Genomic DNA, 22,684 nt, shown 5'->3' on the forward strand with positions numbered 1-22,684 from the left:
CGAGGCTTGAAGAACGTTTCTTTTGAAAAAGATCGTTTATGCAGTGCGTGCCAAGCTGGGAAGCAAATCGGAGCGTCTCATCCCGTGAAGAACGTCATGTCTACTTCAAGACCTCTCGAGGTTCTTCACATGGATCTTTTTAGTCCTACAACTTACATGAGTATAGGAGGTAACTCATATGGCTTTGTGATTGTTGATGATTATTCACGTTTCACTTGGGTGTTCTTTTTGGATGATAAGAGCACAGTAGTTGAAATCTTCAAGAAGTTTGCACGAAGAGCCCAAAATGAGTTTGAAGTATCCATCAAGGGCGTGTGGAGTGACAATGGAACAGAATTCAAGAACCTTCTGATGGAAGAATTCCTCGATGAGTACGGCATGAAGCACGAGTTCTCCGCACCTCATGTTCCTCAACAAAATGGGGTGGTAGAGAGGAAAAAACGTACGTTGATCGAAATGGCCCGGACGATGCTGAACAAGTACAAGACTCCTGACCGTTTCTGGGCTGAAGTTATCAACACCGCTTGTCATGCTTCAAATTGCTTGTATCTTCATCGACTTTTGAAGAAAACTCCATACGAGCTCATCTCCAACCGCAAGCCCGATGTATCATACTTCAGAGTCTTCGGAAGCAAATGTTACATTCTCAACAAGAAGAATAGACGAGCTAAGTTTGATTCTAAATGTGACGAAGGTTTCTTCTTGGGTTATCCCTCGAATGCACATGCTTATCAAGTCTTCAACAACACTACCAAAGTTGTTGAAATTGCTAAGGATGTGCAATTCGATGAAGCTAATGGTTCCCAAGAAGAGCAATTGCCAATGTCTGTAGATATTGAAGAAATTTCAAAAAATATTCAAAAGATGGCCATTGGTGATATTCGTCCAGAGGAAATCAAGCAAAGTGAATCCGGAAACAACAATGAAGAAGGCGCTCCACAAGCGGAAGAACCCCACAAGAGAGGAGGCCATGAAGCCAGGATAGAGCCCCCAACCGGGCGGCGACTGGGTCGTCGGGTGGCGGCGGCGGCGGCTGGGTTGGGATGCTCCCAGGAACCCTAGGCGCACAAAGGAGAGGAGACGAGTTGGCGAGAAGGAACTGGACGGGCGCTCGCTCGGGAGGAAAAAAGAAAGAATCGCGAAAGGGTACGGTGGCAATTCGGTGTAATTACAGTGCTCGGGATTTTCAGAAGCTCGGGAAGTTGGTCTGTCTTTTTTTTATATGAAAGATTTGAGGTGTTGAGCTGCTCCAAAAAAACGAATTGAAATCGAGTTCTTTTGGGTTGCAGCTTGTCTGTACCTAGAAGCTCTGAATAGAACTGGCCCGAAGAAAAGAAAACCCTAAAACCCCCAATTCCGCTCGCGGCGAGACAGGCGTCGCCGGGCCGCGCCGTACACCCTCTCCGCCGCTCTCCAGCTCCACGCCGGCCATGGCGGACCCCTACCGCTCCTATCTCCCTTCCTCCTCTTACGACAGAGGTACGTGCCCCCCCCCCCCCACCCCACCCCCACCACCCGACCCCCGGCCCGCTTTTCCCCCACCCACCCAAGTGACCAAGGGACCGACCGACCCTCGTCGTCGTCTACTCTACACGACTGAGATCGTGCTTCTGATGACTGGTGTCTTGCGGCTTCGTTGTTGGTAGCGCGAGAGATTTGTAGAGTAGGCTTAGTGATTGGTTTGATCCTGTGTTACAGAGTAGAACTCTATCTGACCTGGGTTTGGTCCTTCTGTCGTTCAGATGGGTCGTTCTGGTCAAATTTCGTCAACCTGGATGAATCCGCGTCTATTCTTGTTGGTGCTAATATGCACGCTGCAAATGGGATGTCAGTACCTGCATTGTGGGATGAGCTTTAGTTTCTAGTCTGCTGTGAGTTCTTCGAGAAACCTAGCAGTGGCCCTGCCATATTCGTTACGAAGAAGGAAGTTGTCGATGTTTGCAAACTGGTGGACATGTTCTATCTATGCGGGTAGCTTGGCTGCAGACTTGGCCAAAATCCTGGAGAAGCGTGGAGGCCGCCTCCTGCCATGAAAGCCTCTATCTGTTGAAAACGCGTTGGTTCATCTCCTTCGACACATTCCAAATAACACAGATGAGGCGACGGTTGCGACGCTTCAGCTCCTGGCCGCAGACCGCATGCCTGACCCTGCTGTTATTAATAGATACTAGTACTTCTTTATGGCGGAGTTGTGTCGAGCTATCATGGATTTTTGTAACAACTGTAATTCGTCGAGTACTGAGAATCGTGTCACGTAGTTTGTTGAATTTAATGTTATGTAATTTTAGAAAAGAAAGCGGTATCTTTTGCATATGCTAGGAGAACATTTTTGGTATTTTGAGTTTGCCAGTTTGATAGGTGGGTTGGGAGGAGTACGTGGCGTGCGAAAGAGTGGTGATGTAAGATTGTTGCCCTGAATTGGACACTTCCATTGTGAGGGATCATGTGACATGGTTACCAATTGATCCATGGACCATGATCCACAGATATCGCATTGTTGAATCACTACTATAGAAAGAAACAACCCTTATGGTTTATCAAAACGAATTGCAGTTATTACTTTCTATGTCCTAGTACTAATGCTGGTCGGACACTGCGGTAACTTTGGTGATTTGTGGAACACATTAAGGTAGCAACTGAGGGTTTCTAGCCTCCTAGGCTGGCCAACTTGAGTGGCTAACTGGCTACCTTCTATATCAAGTTGTGATTGTTTGGATAGAGTGTAACTAGATTGCTAATAGTAGATGGATATATAAGGGTGTGGTTTTCTTTTATTCGTGAGGTTGAAAATGACACGTAGCATTGCATAATTGACCAACATTCCTTTTGTGTCACAGGCTAATTTTATTTTTGTTGGCAGTTCAACAGGGCAATTATCCTGGGTATCCTCCAGCCGAGGACTATTATACTTCAAGAATGGCAGCTCTGCGGGGAGTATCAAGCATTCCTAGAAGTGATGTAAGATAACATGGCTTTAGCAGATTTCTCTGTAACTTGTAAGAGGAAAGTAATACCTTTTCGTTTTTGTCACATCACATTGTTCTGATCTACAGGTACCAGTACAATCAAGAGCTTATGGTTTGGATGGTCCAACAGGAGTGAGTCATCCTGCTCTAGCTGGCCTGGGTGCACTGCCTGCTGGAGCTAGGCCACTGGAAACTAGTCCTTTGGAACCACCTGCTGTAGCTAGGCCAAGGGGAGCTAGTCCTTTGGAAGACCAAGCTTTAGTCCGTAGAAGTTCTTCACTAGGCAGAACTGCTACTATTCCAGATATTGAGCGTCCCAATCCTGTTTTGAACATTGATCGGCCATCAGAAGATGAATCCAACATTCTTTTTGTTGATGGTCTCCCTACTGATTGCAAAAGGAGAGAAGTAGCTCGTATCCTTCCTACTTAGTAATAGTATTCTTTTACATCATATTTATTTGTGTCATTAGTTTTGTTCTGGATGCCTTACCTTTCTGTGAAAGATTTGTTCCGTCCTTTCGTTGGCTTCAAGGACCTCAGACTAGTGCACAAGGAGCCCAGACGTGTATGTGCAATTTTTTTCCCAATGCATCATTTTTATTACTCGAAGAAGCGGTGGTGATTATTCAGCTGCATACCTGTGCATTCTAGTTCATATGAAAACTTGGTTTGTGTTATAAATATGTCCTTTCAGGGAAATATATTTCCCAGCCTAGCAATACAGCATATTATTTGACCAGATGTAGAAAGTAGGATAGTAGGAATTAAAAAGGTAGAGCTAATAGTAATACATTAGTATGTTAATGTCTACATATTGAACATATTGGGGTAAGGTTTATTCCCAGACTTTCTCTTGGTACGATCTCTCCATCCCAAGTGCCAACTAACTAGTGCATGGCGTCATGTTTTGCTACACATGTATCCTTCTGAATCACTCTCTCATTTTGTCATGTAATGAACAAACAGCTGATTCTCCTTGTTTTCTATCATGGAATATCTGATTTGTTTTTTACTATTTGAATGAACCTAACTACATTACACCCTTTTTACCTACTGCTACTTTCAGAGTGGTGACAAGGCGTATGTTCTGTGCTTTGTGGAGTTCAATGATGCAAAATGTGCATTTACTGCTATGCAGGCTCTCCAAGGTTCTTGTTCAAATGGCATTTTATTTGTCGCATTAATTTCCCCTTGATATTCCTTCATATATCCATTATTTTACCGGAATTTGAGTAGCTTTAATGTACCTTGTTTCTTAAAATGTGTGAATAGTAGCCTGCAAGGCTTGAGATATACTTACATGTCCAATTCAGCATATGAAACTGAATGTTTTTTTGCGGGTATATGAAACTGAATGTTGTCTCCATATTCTTGCTATCCATGGATCGTATTTGCATGGTGTTTCATACTCGTATACACCAACCGTCTATCCTCATCCCTTAGCAAAACATCTATCCTTAAGAGCTTTTAGCTATCAAGACAAGCTCACTCTCATTTCATCAGATATCTAGCGGTGAACATCTGCAAGATACACACCCAACGATAGCAGAATCAACTTGTAGCAGTGCACATTTCTTGTTCGCACAGACTGAACATCCACATGGTTGTTTTGCAGAATACCGCTTCGATGAGAGGAAGCCTGACGCCCCGGTCCTCAAGATCCAGTTCGCGAGGTTCCCTTTCCGTCTGCCTGCTGCACATGATGATAGGAGACTCCCTAGCGCACGCTGATTGCAAATCGTCTACCATTCCCTCGCTCGCTAGCAGTGTATTCTAGGCCATGGGGGCACCTTAGATCAGCCTGTAGTGGTAAACCTGTAACAGCATTTGCCGGGTTGAAGTTGGATATCAGCCTAGCAGGACAGTCTTTTAATAAAACTTGGCACATTCCTTTCATGGCACGTCCACCGCACATCACATCGCCTTCGCCGAAGGATCTTCCAGTGTCGGAACGTTTTCTGCGAGCACCGAAATATGGCAGGATTTAATGTGAATGAACGAACTGGTTGTTTTGTCCTGGGCAATTGCAGCCTGTGAATGCTGGAAGACTTGGAAGAGTGGCATCTTGTTGTTGCCGGCGCTGATACAGCTACCACAGTCCAGAGCTGTCGTTTTGGGACAGTAACAGCGTCAGGTTCTTCAGACTTGGCCGTCGACCTCGCCATGGAATCTGAGCACTCCGGGACGAAGGAGAGTGGTCAATGGAAAAGAGGACCTCTTGTCATACCCTCTGGCCCCGTCACTCTCATGGTGGAAACCACCGGAGTTTTCCATGGCTCTAGATTTGTAGAAAAATGCCATTAAACCGTGGGTCGTATAATGTTTTTCATCTCTATCCTTGGCCCGTTTAGGACACTGGAATTCCTGTCGGATGGGGTTGTTTACCTTTGAAATCGTGAAAAAATCTGGGAATTTTCAGAACTTTCTGGTGAGCCTTTTCTTATTTTCGGCATAAGAACAAGCTTTCTAGCATAGCGCGCGCACACACACCACCCTTTTCTTTTTGAGTGTCCCATCGGTAGTGGAATAGGTGGGGGGGTGCAGGACTGTGCGCCGTCTTGTGCCATCCAATTTGGATCGTGCGGCCACTGTCTTTAGCGTGACAGCTACCACGTTCCCTCCTTGGCATGGCAACGAGTAGTCGTCCTGTAGCTGGTGGTGGAATCAATAGTGGTAAAGACATAATCCCACGTGCTAATGGTGCTGTTGTGAAGTACCTCATCCGTTCTAAAATATAGGCCATCTAACAAAAGGCTGTCAATTTTTTTAAAATTTAACCAGCCTTTAGCAAAAAATATCAGCATCTATCTTGTCAAATAAAGATCATTATGTTCGTTGTGAAATAAATGTTGATTTGACACCACATTTTTGATGTTTTTAGCTATATAAACTTGGTCAAAGCTTACAAAGTTCGACAATCAATAAAAATTATACAGCCTACATTTTTGAACGGAATGAGTATTTTTATCTTGCACCCGTCAGTTCGGCACTTCGTGATACTAGGATAAACAAGACCTTAGAGCACGATACTTAAAGATCTGGAGACATTGAAGAGTATATTGTTTAGTTAGCCCTTAAACTTGGTATGGATTTCATTTTAGTCTATCAACTTGCAAGTGTTGAAGCAGTCAATTAATTCTTCATGTTTTTTTAATGTGGTATACATGCGGTCATCCTAGGCAGGTGTGGGATGTCCAGATTGCTTACCAGCCATGTGCGGAGCCAGGAAAGAAGTTAAGAGAGGGCAATTAGACACTCTTAAGCAGCTATAATATAATTTAGAGGGACATCAATGGTGGAAATCTAAGATTTATTTTGGTATGCCATAATTGAGTGGGGGCATTAGCCCCCATGAGGCATAAGGTGGATCCGTCCCTGTTACGAGCGGTGCATGCCGAAACGGCGGCCTCAAAGATGGAAGTCATGACAACGACTCTAGAAATTCTTGACATGCATTAGTAATCGGTTTGTGTTGTGTGGGTGGCATGTGACTTTCGTCGTGGTTGAGTTTTCAGTCATTTTCCTTATTACGCAAGACATTTTATATGCGTTTCGATCTAGTTTTTCATACAAACGAACCCATTTCTTGAACACGGTGCATATTCAAGGTTCTTGAAGAAAAAGACACTTATATCCACAATAAACGATCAAATATTCATCCGTTTCTAGAATTCAAGCTATATATGAAAATCTTTTTTCTTGGAAAAGAGACGTATAGAAGTATACTAAGTCATGTTTAGATATACACAAATTTTGACAAACTTGAAATATCTTTTGTCTGAGAAAGGAAGTACGAGTATTTTTTTTTGAAAAAAAAGTAACATACGGCCACTGCCTCTGCATCAGTCGATTTACACAGACATTGATACGTTATGCTAATCCTGCAAAGCAAGAAGCACTCTTCATCACCCATTACCACAAAATTTAAGTAGTTGCCGTTTACCATCGAGTATTATATTATTTCGAGATATCTCGTTTTCGAGTTTGCACATCAATCTCGTCAATGCGTGAGCTGTAAGTTCGCACCTCATCCTATTGGACACTACTATATGCTTTTCCAAACCGTTGACTAGAACGCACGTGCCCAAGTGCCAATTATGCCAGCCGTTTACACGGCAGAAATAATAATCTACAAAAACTAAAATTTTGACGGCGGAGGAGAAAACAAAAGAAAATGAATGAATTGAAATCCGAGAAAAGCAAATATACAAGGTGGACGAAGGTCGAAGACGTACTCGGAGACTAGACTACCCAGCAAAGCAGAGCAACCAACCCCCCCTTCTCTCCCCCTGCCGCGTCTCTCTCGCTCCGACCATCCACCCAGACGAGTGCTCGCCGCCCGCCGCCGATGAGGAAGCCGGGCAAGCTCGCGCTCCCGTCCCACGAGTCCACCATCGGCAAATTCCTGTAACCTCCCTCTTCTCTGTCCCATCTCTCCTTTTTTTTTCTCTATCTATTGGATTCGTTGATCCTGCGATCGTGCTGATGGGTTGTTGTTGTTGTTGGGGGTCTGGCTGGGATCCGGCGTGAAGGACGCAGAGCGGGACGTTCAAGGACGGCGACCTGCTCGTCAACAAGGACGGGCTCCGCATCGTGCACAACTCCGAGGAAGGCGAGGTGAACTAGTCCTCAACCACAACCCCGGCGCCCTAAATGATCATTTATTTTATTTGTTTTGTGTCTTTTCTGTCACCCGTTTTGGTATGGGTCTTTGTGATCTGGGAGTGGAATCGGTGTTTTTGTTGATGGGATGAACATAGTTAGCAATTGGGGTGTGTGGTTGGTTGGATTAACAGGTACCGCGCACGAGCAGTATTCTGGATTTGGACATGAGTGAATTTGAGTTGACATGGGTCTGGGTGATGTTTAGTCATAAGGAGTCAGTTGTTTTTTTTTTCATGAAATTCTGCAATAGAATTTGTAACGTTTCTAGTGGCTCCCTTTTCAGGATAATAATTTGGGGAAAACTACATGTAGCATTTCTGTTCCCTCTTTTCTTATGGTGGAATGCATAGTGTGATTTTTCATGTGGGATGTCATTGACCGTTGCCACGAAAAAAAATATCAGCCTAAGCAGTTTGTTACTGAAATCATCCATAATATAAGTAGTGGTTATATTATCCTGAACGGGAAGGCTCACTTGCAGAGTGGAAGACTGCTGTTTGACGCCACTTTTTTTGGCAAGGATTGTTTAGTATTACAATTTATCTTAACTTTTTATACTCTAATTCATCTAATTTGTTTCTTGCCTTCTTTCTCCCTGCATACTCGACTTCTCCAGGCTCCTCCTATAGTGCCGTTGGATGATCATCAATTGAGCCTAGATGATCTAGACGCAATCAAAGTGATCGGGAAGGGTAGTAGTGGAATCGTGCAACTGGTTCGCCACAAATGGACAGACCAGTTTTTTGCTCTGAAGGTATTGTGTGAAGCATACATTATTTGATTCTTTACATTTGTGGTTCCTTCAACCTCCTTCTGGGCATATTGTAGTGGTAGTTGTAACACCTCTCTGATATTTTTCCTACCGGTTGCAAAGGGTCTTTACCTCAATTGGTGTATTGTTGTGCTTGCAGGTTATACAACTCAATATTCAGGAAAGCATACGTAAACAGATTGCCCAGGAGTTGAAAATAAGCTTGTCAACACAGTGCCAATATGTTGTCACGTGCTACCAGTGTTTTTATGTCAATGGTGTTATTTCTATTGTTTTGGAGTATATGGATGGTGGCTCTCTGGCCGATTTCCTGAAGACAGTTAGAACCATTCCGGAGGCTTACCTTGCTGCGATTTGTAAGCAGGCCAGTGAAACGTGTCATACACGCAACCAGTTTTGCTATTGGAATGTCAACTCAGCATCACATAGACCTTTCCATGAAAATTGCAATTTTCTTTGCAGGTGTTACAGGGACTGATGTACTTACATCACGAGAAGCGTGTTATACACAGAGATCTGAAACCATCAAATATATTGATAAACCACAGGGGTGAAGTAAAGATATCAGATTTTGGTGTTAGTGCGATCATTGCTAGTTCTTCTGCGCAGCGAGATACATTTACTGGGACATTTAACTACATGGCGGTGGGTGATCTTTTTTAACTTATGAAAACACATCATCTAATTTGTCATGAAATGGCGTGCCCCTCTTTAATTCCAGTTAACAAAGGTAAATTTCGGTTCTTGACAGCCAGAAAGGATCAGTGGGCAGAAACATGGTTATATGAGTGACATCTGGAGCCTGGGCCTAGTTATGCTGGAATGTGCCACTGGAAACTTTCCATATCCGTCTCCTGATAGCTTTTATGAACTTCTTGAAGCTGTTGTCGACCAACCACCACCTTCTGCACCAACAGACCAGTTTTCACCGGAGTTCTGTTCTTTCATTTCTGCATGGTATATGTGCTTCTCCAGTGCCCCCTCCCCCTCCCCAACACCCTGATCGCTAAATTGAGAAATTTTCGCAATTCGGTTAGATTTAAATTATGACCGCAGTTACAAGCACCATTATAGTGTTTTACCTTTTGCTTCTGAAGTAGTTATTCCCGAGCTGAAATTTCTGCTCTGGAATATGCATGTGTATATATATTATCATCTTATTCCAGATAAGTTTTTTTTTCTCTCAACTGTGGACAGATTAATCAATTTCCTTATTGTTGTAAAAACCAAACTGATTTCCTTGTTTCTTTGTGGAACATTGATGTCCAAAAGAAGGCTAATAAGAGTATTTGGTTTGTTCATTTTCTTTGTGAATATTTCAGTATCCAAAAGGAGGCTACAGATAGGTCATCTGCACAAGTCTTATCAGTAAGGAGATTCCGGACACTTCACAATTTCACATCTTCTAATGAGCATAATTTGACAAAGCTAGCTCACCGATCTTGACCATCTCTCTTATCTGTTGCCTCTGATACCCAGGATCATCCGTTCCTGAGCATGTACGACGACCTGAATATAGATCTTGCCGACTACTTCACGACTGCAGGATCGCCACTTGCCACTTTCAAGTAAAGATCCTGAAACCCACTACATCGATACTGCAATTCGTTTACAATTCTAACAACCTCGCCGTTCAGAGGCAACCTTACATGGTCTGTTCTTATTTTCCTAGACAAATCGTGTTGTGAGATGACAAATGCAACCGTGTGTCATTAGCTGGAGGATTCTTCGTCCTTCTGCGAGCAATGTGTAGAGTGAAGCTAACTGAAGCAAGTGATTGGGGTTTTACCCCCTTCCTATTGTATATAGACTGAGCTGTGATGATATCCTTTTATGACATAATTGGCTGCATAATTATCATATAAATACATTTTATGCGACGTCATTGAGCATCGAAGTTTTGGCTGGCTGTACACCAGAACCGTGTGTTTTTCATTGACCTTGGTGCTGTATTCAATTCTAGCTTTCGGATTTAGTGTGCTTAATAATATTTACTGGACCGGTTCATGACCTGATTTGGGCTTAGTTTTGCAAATTTTGGTTAGAATGGTTGTCTGTCTCTTTAGGTCGAGGGTGTGAAATTATGGCTGCGTGTACCTTCAAGTGCAGAGGCTGCCTGGGGGGTCGATACTCCTGTGATTGTAACGCTTAATATATATAACCGTGAGATCAATAAAGCTTCCATTTTCAGGAGAGACGGTGCACGGTGGTGAGTTCCTGAAATTCAAATTTGACCCACTTTAAAAAAAGGACATGCTATATACTCCGTACTTCGTAGTGAAATTCTACTTTGAGTTAATCATAACTACTCCTTCTGGCCGGAATTACTTGTTGAAATATTACAAGTATCTAGACGCTTTTTACACATAGATACATCCGTATTTGGGCAAATTTGAGACAAATAATACCGGTTCAACAAAGGATGTCTCAAGTTGGATTAAATTTGAATGCATCTATACACTAAGTTATGTCTAGATACATTCAAATTTTGACAAACTTGAGACATCTTTTATTGGACGGAGAGAGTATTTTGTTTGCACTAGAAGGAGTATTACCAATACCAGGGCAGAAAAGTTAAACTCAACAAGTCGGGCCTTACTTTGAGTTAATAACCTTCAAACGGCATTTTGCCTCGAGAAGGGGAAAGGAAGGAGAAGGCAGCTGCGAGCCGGCGGGGGAACGAGAGATGCGGCGTTTTTGGAGTTCGGCTCTTTGGAATCCAGAAATTTTACACATGCGTTGTACATCTATTTTTTTTTAAACCAGCCCTATTCCATTACTTGAATGAAACACCACAGTATTCGTCATTACACATGATCTCTAAAAGAGAAATTTTCTGGATTTATAATACGAAGTAACAAATACTACTTTCTTTTAGTACAAAATTGTACTAAATCATCGACAACTAATATCAATAAGATGAGCAATACTTTTTATTATGGGTGTACATTTTTTTTCATGTATCTCGCAAATGATAAAAAAATGATCAAAAATTTTAAGTGAGTATACACTCATATGTACACGTATAATTGTTTCCATAACATTTTTTAAATGAATTTTTTTAGAAGTTTTAAATGAATTATTTAAAGACTAACCGTCCGCTAAAAAGGAAATTTGTGGACCGCAGAGAGCCCAGAGCCCAGAAGGCACCAAGAATCCAGGCGGCCCGCTAGCCACAGGATCTTTCCTCCCTCTCGCCATTGTCGTCGTCGTCCTTGTTGCTTCCCCTCCCGACTCTTCCCCAACCCACCACCATGGCGCTCGCATCCGGCACGTCCCGCCCGCTCCTCGGCCGCCTCCCAGGCACGGCGCGGTCCCACCTCTCCGTCTCCTCCTCCGCCCCCGCCTCCTCGATCCGTTTCGCCGCTCGCGTCGGAGGCTCGCGCGCCGTCTCCCTCCGCGCCTCCGCCCCTCCAGGTTCGTGTTCGTTCCGGCGCATCTCTTCATGAGCGGTAGCCATAGAGTCTTTTTTTTTCGCGCTGAAGGATTTGGATTTAATCCCCGCCGGATTTATTTTTTTGTTTTGATTTGTGGAAAGCAGTAGAATGAAACCGGATTCATACGTAGTTTGCGTACTGTGAAAAATATGCAGCGACGCCGTAGGAACTGGTCTTGATATAGCACAGCTCGTTGCCACGATTCAGACCGCCGAGAAATTGTTCATGGCCGTGGATACGAAGAGTATATCCCAATCCCCATGTAGGCCAAATCGTTTTAGCAAGCTTGGTAGCTTTGGAGATTGCTGGATGCTTAATTGGTGGCATGAGTAGCAGTATAATAAGCATTCTAGCATCGACATAATTCCAGTCCTGGATGTATATTGCCAGCCTAAGTTAGTTGCTTGCTTAGTTATGTCTTATGTGCATGGCGATTTCGTTTTGTTCATATGTGTTGGTGGTTGTCCTCACTTGGTTTATAATCCGAGCAACCCAATCCAATAATAGATCCTACATCTCCTGACTCCTGGTAGACTATTTAGACAGAGAAAGCCGATACATGCTCCTACATAATCCTATTTTTGTTTGCAATATGAGGTGGGAAAGCAGTTACCTGTTCTGAGACACTCCTTATTTTCTGTGTTATTATGGATTTTTTTTGTACCAAATGATAACCTTTATAGATATTAATGCAATTATTGTACATTAGTTTGATCATTATGCAGTATGCCTATATCTAGTTATCTACCCTGTAATAGACAGTTAGGTTCTTAGGGCTTGTTTGCATGGTCCCTCTCTATCCCGGGAGGGGACCTCGTCCTCTCGGTTATCCTACATCAGTCATAGGTTCACCTGTCTTGGATGAGAAAAATAATAGTCAAGGAAACACCAAAGATTTAATGGTTAGGACAGTGAGATTTACTGTGCAGTTTTTGTTATGATAAATGCTTTGTGCAAACACTGCAGAAGTAGGCAGAATTTCTGACAAATTTCGTTCAGTGTTAACTTGGTTAAATCATTGATCATACTTTGCAGCAGCAGCAACAGCAACGCCTGGTAGCGTTGCACCAGCTATTTCATTGACTGAAAAGGCTTTGAAGCATCTGAATAGAATGAGGGCCGAAAAGAATGAAGATCTCTGTTTAAGAATTGGTGTTAAACAAGGTGGATGTTCTGGCATGTCTTACACCATGGAGTTTGAAAAGCGAGGAAGTGCCAACCCTGATGATTCTGTCATAGAATATGATGGTTTTACAATAGGTAACTGCATTATCTTAACTGCACATTATGTCTGTTAGGAATAACTACTGAAGTACAGTGAACTTTCCAAAACCAAGTTGGTACACATGTCTATAAAATCTTTAGATCTACTTATTGAGCTAAACATGCATGATTAAGCTGATAGAGATAAAGGATTGTGCATTTCAAATAAACTCTGACTGCAAGGCCTGAAATAGGTCTCATGCTGTTGTTCACAAGTACTCCATATACAACCGATTTTGGTTAATCATGTTCAGATGGAACCAATTTTATCCAACACCTGACCCGATCTACCGGAATTCTAACGGGACATGTCCTTCTGTGCGTCTGCAGTCTGCGATCCAAAGAGCCTCCTTTTCATGTTTGGAATGGAGCTGGACTACAGCGACGCTCTCATCGGAGGCGGCTTCAACTTCCAGAACCCAAACGCGACAAAGACATGCGGGTGCGGCAAATCGTTCGCCACGGGAAAAGAAACGCAGAGCACGGCGACCGTCTGCAGCAACTGAAGCAGGAGTATAGTGCCAAAGATGTGATGTTTACCATGCTGCATGCAATGCATCTTTTAGTTGATCCTGCACACAAAAATATTGTGATGGACATACATAATAGTACTTCCACGCAGGTTCACAGGTACTAGAAAAGAGTGACAAGATTTCTAGTACATTTTCAGTGTGTAATCCAGGTTCCAGTGGGACCTGTATGTAAGCTGTAAGTTGTAACTGGTGAATAGAATTTAAAAAGTAGTCATAATTACGTCAAGATGCCAGTATTCCCATGCTTTTCCCCCCTTCCGATTACGCTTCTCACAAAATTATAACTGAAGCACGCACTGGCACTGGCACTGGCACAAATGTGTCTGGAAGAAGAAAAAAATATTCGTACCTTCTCCGTCTCACTCAAATTTGTCAAAATATGAATGTATCTATGCTTAAAAAACGTCTAGATATATGTAATAGTAAGTTACTTAATATGGTAATATGGGACAAGAGAGTACTCCTATTTTGTTGATTTCTGTAATGAAATCAGGAGCTGGACTCCTTGTCTAAAATTAAATAAAAATGGCTCTGCCAGGGGCCTGTGAGGCAAGCAATCCGGGGCGTTGAATTTTCCATCGTACGGACAGCGCTCGTGGATGGACGGACCTCGTCTGGGAAGCAGAGCCTACCGTTATCCATGCAGCACGGGAAGTAGCCCAGCCGCAGCAGCTCCGCCACGTAGTCCCCCCTCTCCGCGGCGCGAAGCCAGCAATGGCGACGACGTCGCCGCTGCTCTCGCCGCACTACGCTCGCCCCGGCGCCCCTCGTCCTCTCCCCCGCCGCAGCCTCCTCCCGCTACCTCCGCCCACCGTCGTCGCATCCCCTTCCTCCGCGGCAGAGGGGCGCCAGCGCCTCCGCCGCACGCCGCCTCCCCCCCGCGCCAAGTTCGGCAAGTTCGACGCCGCCGAAGCTCCTGCCGAGTCGCCGGACCCGGAGAAGGAGGGCGATCGAGCGGTGCAGCAGGCGGCGGCGGTGGCGAAGGAGGAGGACGACAGGTCAGGCATACTACTACCACCATTCTCTTGGGGCAGGATTAAGACATTAGGAAACAATTATCGTCGCGATTGAACATGCGTGTGTTGTCTCTGTGGTTCCACCAGTTGCCTGCCGTCGGATCTGGAGGGCGCGATTTGGCAGTCGGGGAAGGCGAGCGCCGATTTCGTCAACTCCGGCGGCATGCGGGCCATCGTATGTTTCCACTTCTTCGTTATATACTGTTCCGATACTCCCATTCAACCGTAAACTGCTGTCAAATCTGTGCATTTTTACTTTGGAACATCGTGGAACCATACATAATCGCATATTTGTTCTTCATGCTCTGTTGTTGCTTATCATATATGTAGGCAGAACTACTGATCCCTCAGCTGGAGTTCCTCAACGAGGAAGGGGCACAGGCCGAGGTCTGGGCTCTCTCGAGAATACTCCTGGACACACTTGCACAAGAGACTGGCCAGGTTTGGATACAAGGTTATTTCACGATAGTTGCAACTTTTGCTCCTTTCTGATCCGTTTACAATTTGCATCGTCCTAGCTCTGATATCGTGGATACAGATTTTGAATGTCCCTGATTTATTAGGTTATTATGTGCCTAATAAATTGTTGGGTTTTGTAGTTCAAGTACCTTGAACATTTGTTCTTTACTGATTCAATTGTCTGTTTATAGAAAGTTAAGGCCATTTTCCCTGATGCTGGAGTGGCTGCCCTTCTGAAGCATCAATGGAAAGATGCGCAGTTCAAGTGTGCTAGGTACTGCTTTACTTTCAGTAGTTCACTCAGAGATGGAGATTGCTTAGCAAACTATTTTGATATTCTATATGTAATGATTTTTTTAGTCACATGCTAGCGGTGTTTATATAGAAGCACACTCGGGTTTTTTTCATTGTTAAGACCTATCCATTTCATAAACTGGAAATCATCTCCTTTTCCTGTAAATGCTCTGTGACCTGATAAAATTAACTGTTGGGGCCTCCCCTAAAGTTTTCAGTTCAGAAAAGAAAGAAAGCAAACCATTCTGGTAAGTTCACCTCAATTTTACTAGTCATGAAAGGACAGGATGCGGACCAATTTGTGTATATTGGGAAATACTATCAGTTGTTTCTAGCCTTTGGACAACAAAGATCATTGTGGACTGATATACAATTTTGCTGCTGTGACTTTTGTGAATCTAAAATCTGTCTGCTTTCTTAACTTGATCGCAGTCTTAGTGACCGAAAGCCAGTCGATACTGATGATGGAGTCGTTGTTATGATTATCCCTGATCATCAGATGTTGGATTCTGTTGAGCGAATTGCAACTCAAATATCCGATGATCCTGTATGTAACTTATTCCTGGTTAAATTTCAAATATCTGGAGAGAAATGTGCATTGATCTATAGTAAGGGAAATTAACCTCATTTTATGTCCCAAGCATAGCTGTTACGGTAGGATCTACATGTACATTTACAGAGCATTTAGCCATGCATGTATCACATGAAAGAGCTCATGCAGAATTACATGCCCAAATATATCCATCCATGCCCATATCCATTTAAGTCTGTATATTCTTATAACTATCCATTGAACATTATAGTTTTTGGTCAACTATCCAGTTGACTTCATATATTTTATCAACTACCTTCTGTATGTCTATATCATTTGCATATGTATTCCAGTCGACATGGTACCTTTTGTGCATCTCTATATCATTTACGTATTGTATGCCATTCAATATGGTAGCCTAATTTGTTTTCCCAATTTTAATTCACTGAAGATAAGGCCTCTTATCATGTGGAACCCACGCCTTGTTAGTGGAGATGTTGGAGTGGGCTATAATGTTCGGAATCTACGCAGAAATTTCTTAAGGTAAGTCAGTGGCAACATGTGTACATCGTTGCTTGTCAATGTGTAACTATCCTTAAGTGCTTAGGAACAAATAACTATTACTTGCCGATAGCAGAGTATGTCAGTAAGCATTTGACCTAGTGCCAGTGCATGTTTTGTTTCTTCTTAGCAGTTGTGTTTTCCTTGTATTTTGCTAAGAACCACTACCTACTTTGCAGTACTTTTACCACTGTTTACTCGATGAGGCCATTGCCAACTGGTGCAATCTTCAGATGCTACCCTGGGTATGTTAATAATTCTTGGCCTTTTCATTCATATATCCGAAGAAATATTCATCAACGGACATGCTAAGATATTTTCATTTATATGGTTTATGTTACAGAAAGTGGAAAGTATTTTATGATGATCCAAGTAGGCCCAATCGGTATTTGCTCGCCAGAGAAGTTTCAAGTCGTCCTGATGCAACAGATATTGAGGTTAGAAGCTAGAACGAGCTAATTTTATTTTTTGTGATTGAAATTACACTATTTCTTCCAAGAACAAGGCAAAAGTGTTTCCTAAAGCTGCGAAGGCATCCAACAGCCAAGTCATTTCTTAAATCTACAGGCATCATTGTGCGGCTGCACATAGATTAAACAGTCAAACTACTGACACTGTATAAGCTGGAGGACCTCGTACCTTGTTTTAGAAAATCATTTACAGATACCTACGCTAAATGTTGGTATCTTTACTTTTACTCCTATAAAAAGATCTCAATTGGTGGCGACAGTGGGTGACCTTTAAACTGACACAAACCATTGAGATGACATTAAGAATAGATTATTTGATCCAAGACAAAAAATGATAATACAACCTTCTCTTGTGGTGTATTCTTTCTACTCTGTAGCAACATACGAGTATTGTGCTCGTTGCCCATAAAGATGCATTCTATAGAGATAATAACACCATTCCCCTTTGCAGATGATATTTGGTGGTGGCGGTGCTAGCGAGCAATCTGAAGAGGAACCATCAATGATGAGTAATGTCATGGCCGTGTTTAGTTCCATGAGCCGGTTTATGAGAGTCATCTCCAAGTAAAATAATTCCAAACAATGTTCTTCACAGTTCAAGCCATTCATCAGAACCACCGTGGCCTGTTATTGTGTCCAGCAAGAAGATGGTTTGGCATTAGTGCACGAGCTTACAAGTTACAACTATGTACACACGTCACATGTCTGACTCTGATCTGGATTACTCTTAATTAACCCATGTAACTCTTAGCCATACAACTAGGTCAAAAAATTGTAAATCCTCTGCAATCTGTTGATCTTGTTCAACCTGTCATTTTGTAACACATAATACATGAAAATCAATGGAGTTTACTCAAAGAAAAATTGAGCATGCATCATGTTGGAAGAACTCATCATTCTGTGCTAAATGCCAATCCACAAAACTCAAAATGTTAAATTATCTGCTTTGCATGTTTACACTGGATGATCAATGTAATCAACACATCTTTATGCTACGGTTAGGATATACATATATGGGATCATATATACATCTGCACCACCAATTAAATGATCAAACTCCAGCACTAAAAATCCATTCATAAACCTTCAGCTAATGTGTGCTCCCTGTTCTTCACCGGAGACATGGAAGCAGTGCCACTCGTCGAGCCTGACAATGCCCGCGACGGCTGCAAGAAGGGCGCCTTCCCGCTCTCCACCGCCGATGCTGATGCCGGCCCCAGCCCGAGGTGCTCCCCCCACTCGAGCCCTCCTCCTCCCGTCGGTGGCGTCACCGCCGGCTTAGTAGTGCCGACGTACGACGTGATGGCAGCTGCGAGCGCCGTGTGGAACCCTGGGTCCGACGTGATCACCTTCGCGATCGTGTCCACCTGCGGCGGCACCACTGCCAGCCGCTGCTGCTGGTACAGTGCCGCTGACGTTGAGCCGCCTTGCTGCTGCAACTGCAATTGCCTTCCTTGGACAACGATGCCATTGCCATTGCCGGCGTTGTTGTAGGACGAGGATCCTGACAACGACGGCGGTGATTGCCCGTAGCTCAAGTACCCGCCCGTGGCCGGCCATGCCGCGGTAGTAGTAGCGTTGGTGGAACCGGAGCCGGAGAAGGAGAAGCTCGTCGACGGAGGGTACCTAGAACTGCCACCGCTGCCGTTGAATAATAAGCTGGAGGAGAATCTGCTGCTGCTGAAGGAGAAGGGCGAGTGAGAGTGAGAGGCGGTGGCCGGTGTTGGCGGCGAGGTGAGGTCGAGGGTGATGGTGGGGTGAGACGAGGCGGATGGGGCGGCGGTGATGGACGTCGCCGGGAGGCCGCCGAAGCTGAGGCTGGGGGAGGGGAATAATAGGCCGGGGGAGGAAGAGGAGCTTCCGGAGAGGAGCATGGAGGCGGCGGCGGAGGTGGTGGAGGCCATGGCGGAGGCGGAGGCGGACAGCGGGTGATTGTGCCTCCCCTCGTACGTGCTGATCAGGATCGACATGTCCTCCGCGCATCTCTGCACCTGGACAAGAGGAACCAAAATGTCAATGAAAATGCAAGAAGAGATGAATCCGTAGATCTAGCTGATCAAAAGTTTGTTCGTCCATAAACTCTCCAAACTAGTAACAAATTAGAAGGAAATCGACAAAGTGATATAGGCGTGCCAGAAAATTGACAACTGTCCCCTCCAAATACTGTCTGCCTATTCCATCTCTTCGGTATCATGTAAGATGACAGTGTGAGGATCGTGCATTTGTTTCAGCCAATTCAGATTGTTCTCTTTTTTTTTCTTTTTTTTGACAGAAAATCAGATCGTTCTCGATCCACTGCATAATCAAATTAGATGGATATATTCCACCCATTTTTTGACAGAAACTTTTAAACTTTTGGAAAACTTGAAACTAAGCATCCCATGTGGCCACGGCTGCCCCAGCCCAAGTACAAACACAGCCCATGGTGTTTCCAAAGCCCACCAACGACCATTTCAAGGTCCATCTTCCTAGCAGTACATCTAAAACCCCAATGTGATCTACTGGCGCGCGCCGCCGGCCGGGAAGTCGGGAGCGACGCCGGAGAAAAGGGAGGAGAGAAGAGAACCCTACCGCTAGCGTCCACGCGCGCCGCTGGAGAGTACCACCGGACGGGGGACGGCGGCAGGAGCGGCGCAGCCAGGCTTACGCGCGCGGGGCCCTTCTGAAGCCCTGCCTGCCTCCCCTGCGGCTCCGGCCCTCGATCGTGATCAGGTCAGGCTCCGATCCCTCGCCCGCGCTCTATATATCGGAATTTGATTCTGATCCCCGCACTGGTCCTAGCCCTCGATTGCTTGAATTGCGGGTTTAGATGCGGGATTTTATTCGTCTGGTTGTGATCGTGTTTACGGACGAGTTCGTTGGACATAAGCGTTTGATTTACCTCGTGAATTGCGGTTGGCGATTCATGGGCTAAACGAAGGATTTCTGACATCTGAACCCAATGGATGAATTCAATTTGGAAGTTCAGGAGACCACTTAGATGCCGAATGTTCGTTACATTATTATCGCCCTGAAGCTTTCCTCAAAAAGTGAACTGAATTTTACCAATGCATTATTATCTAGACTTCTAACGGAAACTGTATAATGGCATCAATTTGTTGCAAGTAAAAATTCACACTCGTAAGTAAAATTGCAATATTTTGAGCTTCAATTGTAGTAGTATTTCGATCGGCGGCCTTATCAAAATACGAGTATCTCATTGTTTGATATGGATCATGGATAATTGGATATGTACCTGCTTCCTAACTGGGCATCCTGCTGCGACGGTGCACCGGTAGTAGGCGCGCGGGCACGGGTTCCCCTTGGATATCTTCTGACCATACTTCCTCCACTGGCACCCATCATTCATCTGAACAGCAATACTCATCATCATACACTAATTTCCTCACCACAGAACTCCTACTATTAGCTAGGCAAGACACAACACTTATTTTTTTTCTACTTGTGTTATATATATACGCGTACCGTTGGTGCGTCACACCTTGCCCTCACTGAGACCCTGGCCTTCTTGACCATTGGCGCCTGTGGGGCTACCTCATCCTCGGTTTCCGTGCCGCCGGTGCCGGCCCCACTCCTCGAGCTCTTGGCCGTTTGGCTCGGCGCAGGCCACTGTTCCATCGACGCCGTTGTGTCGTCGGCATCCTTGGCTGTCTCCTCAGAGCTGCCTTCAGGGCTCAAGCTCAGCAGCACATCCGGCCGGGGCACCTTCTGATCAGTTGCACCAGATAATTGGGAGCCTGCTGACAGGCCAAGGGAGATGCCTGCAGCTCCTTGTCTAATCTTCAGAAGGCCTAGTTGTCTGCCTTGGCCTTCTGCAATGGTACTGCTCTTCTCTTCCGTGGTGTACCACCTGCTGCTCGTGCTCGTGCTCGTGCCGAGGCTCAGCGAGACGAGTTCGGTCTCCTCGACGTCAGCGGGCGATCGACCGGCGAGCTTCTTCTCTCGTCCTTGCTGCAGAACGTCGTTGAAGTGCTTTTGAAGAGATCGATGGTCCTCTATGATGCGAGATAGCATCGTCTTGAGCCTCTCGTTCTCTTGCCTCACTTCACCCATCTCTGCCCTTGTGGATGCAAGCCTGTCATGTTGAACCTGAAACCATGGAAACACATATACAATAAATGTTTCGTTATCTTGGTTCATATGTACGTAAATCTTGGAAATTGGTTAGTTGACATACTCATTTTTTTTCTCCTAAGAATGTACAAATTAATTAACTAAAACTACAGGAAAATATACGTAGCCAATGGATATATAGCCATTGTTATTGAAAGATCAGGTTATTATTGAACATGCTTAATAAGTATTTACCTCTTTTGTTGTGCTTGATTGGTTTTGTAATGTCTTGAAAAAACTGTCATCTGAGACTCGATGGTCATCTTTCATCTGCAACACGCCAACAAGAAAGTCTAAATTAGTCAGATCAGTAAACAGAATCATACATATGTGTGATGACCAGCTATGTGCAGTCCTAGTCTAAATCCTCGCTTTGCTTGTCCACATGTTTTTGACTGTTCTACATGCACCGGAGAATTTGTGGTCCCTAAAGATAGACACCCTGATTGATTCTGACAGGAGATTCTCATCTCCAAACTCTCAGCCCCAACATGAAAGAATAGCAACAAAGTCCGAAAGAGAACTCCCTAAAACTTGCATATGTGGATCAATTAAAATGCGCAAATCGATCTTACATGCTATCCAAAGAGACGAGAGAAAATTACATATGGGAAATATCAATCTTACATGCTTATCGAAAGAAATAATCAAACTCTCTGATGAAGTCTGAAGAGCATGCATGCATAAAAATTAAAAAGGGCAAAAATCAAGAGAAGAAAATCGATGGATCCCAAACCTCGCCTTTCAACCGGTCTTCATGGTTGCCAAGCTGCCGCCAGGTCTCTCCCTTGATCATCTTCCCCTGGCCGTTTGACAGAAAACCAGCTATAGCTATAGCTAGCTCGATCTCTTAATTCGGCTGGAGAAAGGCAAACTCTTTCCCTAGCTAAGCTAGCTAGCTAGATATCGACTTGCCAACCCTTTTCTCTTCAGTTCTGCCTCTCCCTCTCAGTCGTCCTTGCACGGGCTAGCGTATGTCTTATAAAGGCAGACCAAAGACCAGCAATACGGCCGATCTTCTTCCATCTCCTCTTTGGACTAATTGGGCATAATATAATAATATTGTTAATAATAATTATGAGCCGTAAACCCTGTGCTCTCATCTCATTACCTACGCAGGTAGGTTCATTGGGCGGTCTGCATCTGAAATGTCAGACACCGCCGCACTCTTAGTACGTCCTTGGTGACTTGCAGAGGAAAGAATCAAAGAAAAATATATAGGCAGAGGCGTGGAAAGACTTGGATTTCAACGTGCGCAACATGCTGCTGTTGCTGTTAGCTAGGAAGTAATTAAGATGCGTGTCCAGACTGTACGACGCGTCTGCAGGCTGGCTGGACGATCCATCGTACGTACTGTACGTTAATGAAGAAGCTTCCCGGCCTGCGAGTACTCGTCGATCGGGGCCGACTTATTATATATGACTGATGAATCGCTTTCAGATTAAGTTTCAGTTCTGTAGGCCGGGCTGGTCTGGTGTACTTCGTTAATTAGAAGAAAATTTATCAGTCATAGTTTCTTGTACGTTTGTTTGACTCTCTCTCTCTCTCTGTTGTTTGAGGTACATCTACTGGAACCACATTATGTCTTTTATCCGTGTTGA

The 22,684-nt window shown here is 44.3% G+C and overlaps 5 protein-coding genes across 6 annotated transcripts; 4 read left to right on the forward strand and 1 right to left on the reverse strand.

Moving 5' to 3' along the window:
- The first annotated feature begins 1,301 nt into the window (after positions 1–1,301).
- LOC100823400 (RNA-binding protein 1) lies at positions 1,302–4,864 on the forward strand. Its single transcript, XM_003557147.4, has 6 exons — positions 1,302–1,479; positions 2,861–2,958; positions 3,054–3,381; positions 3,472–3,533; positions 4,035–4,116; positions 4,584–4,864. Exons 1-6 carry the CDS (start codon positions 1,431–1,433, stop codon positions 4,697–4,699), a joined length of 735 nt encoding a protein of 244 aa, XP_003557195.2. The 5' UTR covers positions 1,302–1,430; the 3' UTR covers positions 4,700–4,864.
- Positions 4,865–7,316: 2,452 nt separating this feature from the next.
- Positions 7,317–10,093, forward strand: LOC100823700 (mitogen-activated protein kinase kinase 2). The gene is given in 9 exon segments (NM_001302876.1): positions 7,317–7,375; positions 7,501–7,585; positions 8,250–8,387; positions 8,545–8,769; positions 8,868–9,050; positions 9,157–9,362; positions 9,728–9,773; positions 9,885–9,973; positions 10,078–10,093. Coding segments are annotated over 9 exon segments (1,047 nt in total).
- A 1,462-nt stretch (positions 10,094–11,555) lies between these two features.
- On the forward strand, positions 11,556–13,864 carry LOC100824010 (uncharacterized protein slr1417). 2 transcript variants are annotated; one of them, XM_003557149.4, is made up of 3 exons: positions 11,556–11,822; positions 12,878–13,102; positions 13,436–13,864. In XM_003557149.4, exons 1-3 carry the CDS (start codon positions 11,660–11,662, stop codon positions 13,609–13,611), a joined length of 564 nt encoding a protein of 187 aa, XP_003557197.1. In that variant the 5' UTR covers positions 11,556–11,659; the 3' UTR covers positions 13,612–13,864. The 2 variants fall into 2 exon arrangements, with proteins under 2 accessions (XP_003557197.1, XP_010228092.1); XM_010229790.3 differs by having other exon boundaries at positions 11,559–11,822; positions 12,881–13,102.
- Positions 13,865–14,290: 426 nt separating this feature from the next.
- On the forward strand, positions 14,291–17,834 carry LOC100821165. The gene is made up of 9 exons (XM_003561139.4): positions 14,291–14,636; positions 14,742–14,829; positions 14,985–15,095; positions 15,305–15,387; positions 15,840–15,954; positions 16,391–16,482; positions 16,680–16,745; positions 16,844–16,937; positions 17,422–17,834. Exons 1-9 carry the CDS (start codon positions 14,353–14,355, stop codon positions 17,536–17,538), a joined length of 1,050 nt encoding a protein of 349 aa, XP_003561187.1. The 5' UTR covers positions 14,291–14,352; the 3' UTR covers positions 17,539–17,834.
- A 50-nt stretch (positions 17,835–17,884) lies between these two features.
- LOC100821463 (probable WRKY transcription factor 61) lies at positions 17,885–22,209 on the reverse strand. The gene is made up of 5 exons (XM_010231674.3): positions 21,820–22,209; positions 21,279–21,353; positions 20,436–21,059; positions 20,206–20,319; positions 17,885–18,961 (listed from the first exon to the last, which is right to left on the reverse strand). Exons 1-5 carry the CDS (start codon positions 21,877–21,879, stop codon positions 18,047–18,049), a joined length of 1,788 nt encoding a protein of 595 aa, XP_010229976.2. The 5' UTR covers positions 21,880–22,209; the 3' UTR covers positions 17,885–18,046.
- Between the last annotated feature and the right edge of the window lie 475 nt (positions 22,210–22,684).

This window comes from Brachypodium distachyon, chromosome 1 (genome assembly GCF_000005505.3).
Source record: "Brachypodium distachyon strain Bd21 chromosome 1, Brachypodium_distachyon_v3.0, whole genome shotgun sequence".
Classification (NCBI taxonomy): Eukaryota; Viridiplantae; Streptophyta; class Magnoliopsida; order Poales; family Poaceae; genus Brachypodium; species Brachypodium distachyon.